Source organism: Malaclemys terrapin, chromosome 21 (genome assembly GCF_027887155.1).
Source record: "Malaclemys terrapin pileata isolate rMalTer1 chromosome 21, rMalTer1.hap1, whole genome shotgun sequence".
Taxonomy (NCBI): Eukaryota; Metazoa; Chordata; order Testudines; family Emydidae; genus Malaclemys; species Malaclemys terrapin.
Window position 1 is genome coordinate 8,753,308 of NC_071525.1, and position 7,352 is coordinate 8,760,659.

Genomic DNA, 7,352 nt, shown 5'->3' on the forward strand with positions numbered 1-7,352 from the left:
GTACAGTGTTTTGAGATCTTTAGAGGGAAGGCACCATGACAGGGCAAAGAATTCTCGTGAATTATCCTGTTTCAATGCAAACAGCTTTAGCAACAAGAAAACAAGGAAAAGGGAAAACGGGAGATATCGATCAGTGGAGCTGGTTCTAAACAGCTCCTGTTTTGATTTCAGTCTTTATCCCCAAGATACAGTTCCAAAGCAAAAACCACGAGCACATCAGGGAAATCTAGTGAGGCAGGTATAAACAATAAGTAACACTACCTGGTATCAGGTCACAACTGCTCTCAAAATAATTAGGCAACTTGCCAGATTGCTTCAACAGACTGTCTGAGATGATCTCTATGTTCTCTTGGCCCAGGTCTGAAGCAGAAGGCCAGGTTTGGTCAGTGGAGTTACACCTGCTCTTTCCAGCTACCTGATTCTCTCAAGCTTTGCACCACATGTCACTATTGACGCCTGTGCCAAGTGAGTGTGAAGTGCAATCAAATTGGGACAGCAGTGTTTTACGCTTACTTTGTACAGGTGTAACCGATGAGGCACAGTATGAGAGGGGGAGTTTTTGCTGTCTCTTTGTGCTCTGTTAATGATTTGTTGGATCATGAGGGGCCCCCATTTTATATCATCCCACCAGCAGTGTTTCCAACTCTTGCCTTTATCGTTCTTGCTGCTGCACTGATCTCAATGGTATTTTATGTCAAGACTTGCAGCATCTGGTGTTTTTCTGAAAGCCCCACTTGCTGGAGTTATGTGATTACATAACAGAGAATCTCAGCTTTCATTTTTGTTTTTTAAAAGGCCAGTGTTGCCCCTTTTGACCAAACTTGCTAGTCACCGCTTGGGGCCCTGTGGGTGTTCCCGTGGGGAGCAGAAATTGGAGCTAGGTATTTCTGTGATGCAGTTTTGCTTATTTACAAGGAATGTATGAAGTCCTGTGCCTCTGAATGCAGGGGGAATCAAATAGCAAGAAACAACTTCTGTTGCTCACAGCACCAAGCACATGCTTTACAGCCTGCACTCCTGACCCAAAAACACTCTCCCCAGGTTTCTTCTGGGGTCAGCCACATGCTTTCAGTTGCTCATTCCTTCAGAAAGCAACAGAGGGTCCTGTGGTACCTTTAAGACTATCTTACCCACGAAAGCTTATGCTCCCAATACTTCTGTTAGTCTTAAAGGTGCCACAGGACCCTCTGTTGCTTTTTACAGATTCAGACTAACACGGCTACCCCTCTGATACTCATTCCTTCAGGTTTCAGAGTAGCAGCCGTGTTAGTCTGTATCCGCAAAAAGAAGAACAGGAGTACTTGTGGCACCTTAGAGACTAACAAATTTATTAGAGCATAAGCTTTCGTGGACTACAGCCCACTTCTTCGGATGCATATGCTGTAGTCCATGAAAGCTTATGCTCTAATAAATTTGTTAGTCTCTAAGGTGCCACAAGTACTCCTGTTCTTCTTTTTACTCATTCCTTCAGGTTAGTTTCTAGTTCTCTCCTCTGTCTGGTCTCAGTTTCTGTGTGTTCTCTTCCCCCCAATACCCAGTTGAACTCAAGAGGTGCTGCTAGTCTCCAGGCAGACTTTAGTAGGCTTTGTTTTAAGTGTGTCCCCTTAACTGTCTCTTACAACTGGCTTAAATGAGCAACTTATTCACCCTTTTGACTCATCCCATAACAAAGTTTCACCTGCCCTAGCTCATTACAGGTGGTTTCTAGTCCTCATGACTGCAGAGAAAAGCTGGAAATCACAACATCTTAAGTCTCAAAAAACAGACAGCCAATAATTGATTATTTTGATATTATCATGATTTTTAAGCTAGTCTTGTGATGTTTTTGGGGGGTGGAGCTGACTATGACTGTCGAGTGCTGGGGGCTGGCAACAGTGTCCCAGGTCTCCAGTCATTGTGGTGGCAGGAAGTCACTTGTCTCTGTGGTGAGAATTGCTAATGGCAGGGGGCTGGTTTCCAGTGGGATTCTCACAGGGGCAAAAGTTGCTGCCTCCCATGGGGCATTGGGCTGGGTGCTTGGATAACAATCACAAGCTAAGTAGGGCTGATCTGGGTCAGCATGTGGAGGGGAGACCCCCCTCCCTATAAAACCCTGTTGTGGGGAGGTCAGGAGTAGCTGTGGGGGGTATTGTGACTGGGGGGAAGGATAGGCACAGCCCTGATATAGGGAAGACAGGTGGGCAGGCTCTCCCTCAAGCCCCTCCCATCTTCCATCGATCTCTCAGTGCTCGATCGTTCTCCCCTGGCCGCTCCTCCTGCCTCGATCTCTCGGCGCTCCGAGCCGGGACGGGGTGATTTGTCTCGGCGTGCGCTCGCTCTCCCCTGGGCCAGGCCGGAGCAGTCGCTCGGCGGCGGCGGAGCGGGATGAGCCTGGCGGGGGGCAGGGCGCCGCGCCGCACGGCGGGGAACCGGCTGGCGGGGCTGCTGAATGCCGAGGAGGATGAGTTCTACCAGACCACCTACGGGGGCTTCACGGAGGTGGGGGGAGAGGCTGAGGAGGAGGAGGGGGGGGGGCAGTGGCCGGGGGGGGGGCTGTAAGGGGGCGGGGGGGGCAGTGGCCCGGGGGGGGGCTGTGAGGGGGCCGGGGGGGGCAGTGCCCCGGGGGGAACTCTAGGGGGCTGGGAGAGGCTGAGGGGGGGTTGTGGGGGAGCAGGGGCCCGGGAGGAACTGTAGAGGGCTGGGTGGGGTCTGGGAGATGGCGCTGTGGGAGGGGAGCAGTGCCCCTGGGGGGGGGGGGGGGCTATGAGGGGCCCCAAGAGGGTAGCGTGGGGGGAAATGGGCCCCTTGGGGAGCACAGTTGCGGGGCGGGGGAGTGTGCAGCAAGGCCCTGTGGAGGCTGAGTTGGGGGGCTGTGGGCCACTTGGGGGACAGCTGTGGTGGGGCCAGTGTGTGTTGGGGTGGGGGCAATGGGGCCCAAGGGGGGGAAGCATGCCTGGGGGAGCGGGACTCCCAAAGGGGCAGTGGGATCAGCTCAGCTGTGACTGTTGTTTGCCCCCCCCTCTCCCGGGCAGGAGTCGGGAGATGACGAGTACAAAGGCGACCAGTCGGACAGCGACGACGAAGTGGACTCGGACTTCGACATTGATGAGGGCGACGAGCCGGCCAGTGACCAGGACGATGACGAGCCCAAGAGGAAACGCAGGGTGGTCACCAAGGCTTACAAGGTGAGGACGGAGCAGCTGGTTGTGGTGCTGGGTGACCCAGCCTCTGGTTCTGTATTGGGGTAGCACCTAAGAGCACCCACCAGTCATGGGCCAGGACTCTAGTGTGCTGGGTGCTGTATGGACAGCGAAGAAAATTATGGTCTCTGCCTCAAAGAGCGTCTAATTGAAGTACAAGACAGGAGACACCAGGTGGACACAGACAGAGGTGCGCAAGGAAACAACAATACAACCACAGTCAGCATGATGGACAGTGGTCTCAACTCACCAGCTGTCTAACCGCTGTTTCTGATATAGTCGTGTTGGGCTGAGGGAGGGACCCCCGTGAAAGCTGCTGCCAAAACTCTCAGTACAACCAGATTGTAATCTAGTTTAGAGGGTAGCCGGGGAGTTGGCAGCAATTCCATTTATAGGCTGTTTCGTTTATGATCAGCAGCAGAACCTTGAAAACATCTTCAATTAGTGCCTTTCAGGAGTGGGAGTGCAGACTCCTGGGCAGGACTCCTGGGTTCTATTTCCAGCTCTGGGATGGAGTGTGGCCTCATGTTTAAGCAGGAGATGGGCAGTCAGGACTCCTGGGTTCTATTCCTGGCTCTTGGAGGGAGTGATGTCTAGTGTAGAAGCCGACCATAATAAACAGACTGCAGCAATGGTCAACGTAAATCAGAGGTTGAAAATGTTCTTTCTGTAATCAAAGGTGACAGAGTTCTGTGGCACCTTATAGACTAGCAGACGTATTGGAGCATAAACTTTCATGGGTGAATACCTGCTTCGTCAGACGCATGCAAAAGCTTATGCTCCAATAGGTCTGTTAGTCTATAAGGTGACACAGGACTCTTTGTCGTTTTTTACAGATCCAGACTAACATGGCTACCCCTCTGATACTTGTAATCAAAGGTGTAACTAGTAATATGGGCAAAGCACTTTTATTTTTAAAGGCGTTTGTGTTGGCAGGGGCCCTCTCTCAAAAACAAGCTCCAAAATCCCTCGTGGCTCTTTATTTAAATGGGGTTGGAAATAGAACCTCCTGGGGGCTTGCTATCTTTCCTTGCATCACCTCTTTTCTGAACCCACTAGGAGCCCATCAAAAGCCTGAGACCCAAGAAGCCCGATACAGCTGCTAGCAGCTCCCAGAAGGTGCGAGAGGAGAAGTCTGCGCCCCTGGAACTCCAGGATGAAGTGGGAGACAGTAAGTGTGTCTGATGCTCATTAGGGTCAAATTTATTGCCTTTAGGTGAGCAGAAACCAGTTGTTTGTAAGGTTTTCTCGAAGCTGCTGCATCCATTTGCAGGGCAGAGGTTTGATTCAAGGTTATTCAAGTACAGTTGCTGGGCTGAGCTGTGATCCACAAACCAGGAGGAATCATTGTGGGGCTGCTTTGCTGGTTTCTTGGTAGCTACACTGTCTCTGCTTGCCTTATCCAATGTCCTGACTTTCCCTCCCACTCCTTGGGCTTACAGGCCGCAAGTACATGCGCCAGTCAACTACGGAGCACACGCGCCAGACCTTCCTGCGTGTCCAGGAGCGTCAGGTGCAGTCGAAGCGCAAGAAAGGGGGGACGAACTATGACAGGCCGCTGACGCAGGAGGAGCTGCTGGAGGAGGCCAAGATCACAGAGGAGATTAACCTGCGGTCTCTGGGTGAGTGACGTGGGTAGGAGGGCATGAGGCTTGTGAGGTCTTCGGGCAATAGCCCTCACCCCACTGCAGTGGCAGAATTGAGCCACACAAAGAAGAGGCATGAGCGGCGTGGGGTCAGGGAGTGAAATGACTGGGGTTAGAGGGTTATGTAAGAATGGGGCTTAGAGCAGTCCGAGCCCTTGTGCTTGCAGCTGAATGGGAGGCCCTGAGAAACGCACAGTCTCTTCACTCAGGTTGGCAGCAGGACCCTGGTGCACCAGTCAGGGCTGTAATGGTCCACTGGAGACAACCTGATCTGATAGGCAGAGCACAAGGTTGGGAATCGGAACGCCCAGGTTCGAGTGCCAGCTCTGGAAGGGTGTATTATCTAGTAGTAGAACAGGGGACCTGGAGCTAGCACTCCGGGGTTCTGTTCCTAGTTCTTGAAGGAGAGTGGAGTCTAGTGGTTAGAGCGGTGTGGGGGTGGAATCTGGACTCCGGGTTTTATTTCTATCTCTGCCATGGGCCATTCATTTCACCGCTCTGTGCCTCGGCTTCCTCAACTTTAAGCGTGGATAATGCTACCCAAGCATTAGTTCTGTGGATGATGTATAGATGTGCCTAGGCACCTCCCCTCACCATCGTGAATGGTTCAGAATTATAGGCATAACACAGGAGTTCTCTGGCTCATTCAGATACCAGCCACCCCTTATGGGAGCCCGTGTCTCCCTCCTTGGTTCTCAGACCGCCAGGAAGGAGTTTGCAGACCATTGGTGACCTGCAACCTGCAGAGTGAGAGCTTCTGGTGTGGCACAAATCCCTCTGAAATGCTGGAGTCATAGTCACCGTTAATGGCTCTTGCAGTGCTTCCATGTGGTACCTCCCAGTGTGAAGCAAAGAGCCCAGAGCTCTGAGGGCAGTCGAGTGGGCTCGGTAGCTGGATCGTTGACTGATGGTGTTTTCCAAGCTGCCCCATTGTTCTGAGCCCTGCTCCGTTCACCCTCGGTTTAATCGCCCTTGCAGAGACTTACGAGCGGCTGGAAGCTGACAAGAGGAAGCATGTGCAGAAGAAGCGGAAGTGTGTGGGGCCGGTGATCCGCTACTACTCGGGGACCATGCCGCTGATCACTGACCTCGGGGTGAAGGAGGAGAACGTGGATGTGGAAGGGTAGGGGTTGGGGATTGTATTCACTCCTCCCATCTCCCTAGCCTGAACTCCGGCCCCTCAGGATGGGCTGCCAGCTCCCTCCTAGGTCTCACTGTCCCTGCTGACTCCTGCACTCTGGCTGGCAGGCGCCAACTCTGCTTCCTTTACTGAGCACAAGTGCCTAGTACATCCTTTGTCTCCCCCCGCCCCTCTCCAAAAGCACCGTGTGTCCTTGTGCCCCCTCATCCCCAGAGCCCTGGATGCTCTTACTCCCGCTGTTGCATTTGAAGCTTAAGCTGATTCCTGTGTTTTCTCCCCACCCCCAGGTTGGATCAAGACATGCAGCAAACAGCAGAGGCTCCCCAGGCTGCTGCCTCCCCGGCTGGCAAATGCTCTCGCACCTTCATCACCTTCAGCGACGACGAGACCTTTGAGCGCTTCTTCCCTAAGGCCAAGCAGCCCAAGCTGCCCGTGAAGGAGATCTGCCCCGTCACCCACAAGCCGGCCGTCTACCGGGACCCCATCACCGACATCCCCTACTCCAACATCCGGGCCTTCAAAATCATCCGTGAGGCCTACAAGAAATACATCACTGCCCATGGGCTGCCCAATGCGGCGGCTTCTGCGGCCCTGGGGGCGGGGCCGCCCGCAACGGATCCAAATGTCCGGGCGACCCGGCAGAAAATCATCATCAAACAAACCGTCCCGGCCACATAAAGCCCAGGAGTGTCTGTTCCCTTTCCAGGAGGGAACTTCTTAAACGGACACAGGCACCTTTGGGTGGCTCAGTATTGACCCACCCCTCCTCCTTCTTCCCTACGTATTTTTGTTTTTTAAACTCAAATGGGTGGTGGTTCATTGTTCTTTATTTATTATTTTATTTTTTAATAAAAAAAGCAATGCCTGCAGCGGTCCTATCAGACCAGCCTGCACAGCCCCTCTCTCCTGGGAGACCCTACGAAAAACAAACCAGTGTGCACAGCCCGTCCCTCCTGGGAGACCCTACGAAAAACAAAACCGCGTGTCCAGCCCGCTGTTCCCAGCAGACTCTACAAAAACAAACCACTGTGCACAGCCCAACCCTCCTGGGAGACCCTACGAAAAACAAAACCGCGTGTCCAGCCCGCTGTTCCCAGCAGACTCTACAAAAACAAACCACTGTGCACAGCCCAACCCTCCCAGAAGCCCCTACAAAAGTCAAACCAGCGTGCACCAGCAGAGGCATGCAGTGGGTGGGAATCACTTATCCTGTAAGGAGCAGGATGGATTTTAAGCTCGCAAATGGTGCCTCCTGTTTAACCGTTTAGAAAGATAATAAAATGACCGGACAGACGCTGTCTGCACTGTGTGGCTCATTGCAGGGAGGGGAGGAGCGGGTGAAAGAGGCCGGATTCTGCTGCAGTCTAACGTCCCTTCTCACTGATC

At 53.0% G+C, this 7,352-nt stretch overlaps 1 protein-coding gene across 1 annotated transcript; it reads left to right on the plus strand.

Moving 5' to 3' along the window:
• The first annotated feature begins 2,296 nt into the window (after positions 1 to 2,296).
• VPS72 (vacuolar protein sorting 72 homolog) lies at positions 2,297 to 7,260 on the plus strand. The gene is made up of 6 exons (XM_054011264.1): positions 2,297 to 2,478; positions 3,012 to 3,164; positions 4,239 to 4,350; positions 4,622 to 4,801; positions 5,804 to 5,948; positions 6,254 to 7,260. Exons 1-6 carry the CDS (start codon positions 2,365 to 2,367, stop codon positions 6,642 to 6,644), a joined length of 1,095 nt encoding a protein of 364 aa, XP_053867239.1. The 5' UTR covers positions 2,297 to 2,364; the 3' UTR covers positions 6,645 to 7,260.
• The last annotated feature ends 92 nt before the right edge of the window (positions 7,261 to 7,352 follow it).

Coding starts and splice junctions, on each gene's coding strand:
- VPS72 (XM_054011264.1), top strand. CDS start 2,365: ATGAGCCTGGCGGGGGGCAGGGCGCCGCGCCGCACGGCGGGGAACCGG. Junction 3,165..4,238: donor TGGTCACCAAGGCTTACAAG/GTGAGGACGGAG, acceptor TGAACCCACTAG/GAGCCCATCAAAAGCCTGAG. Junction 4,351..4,621: donor CCAGGATGAAGTGGGAGACA/GTAAGTGTGTCT, acceptor TTGGGCTTACAG/GCCGCAAGTACATGCGCCAG.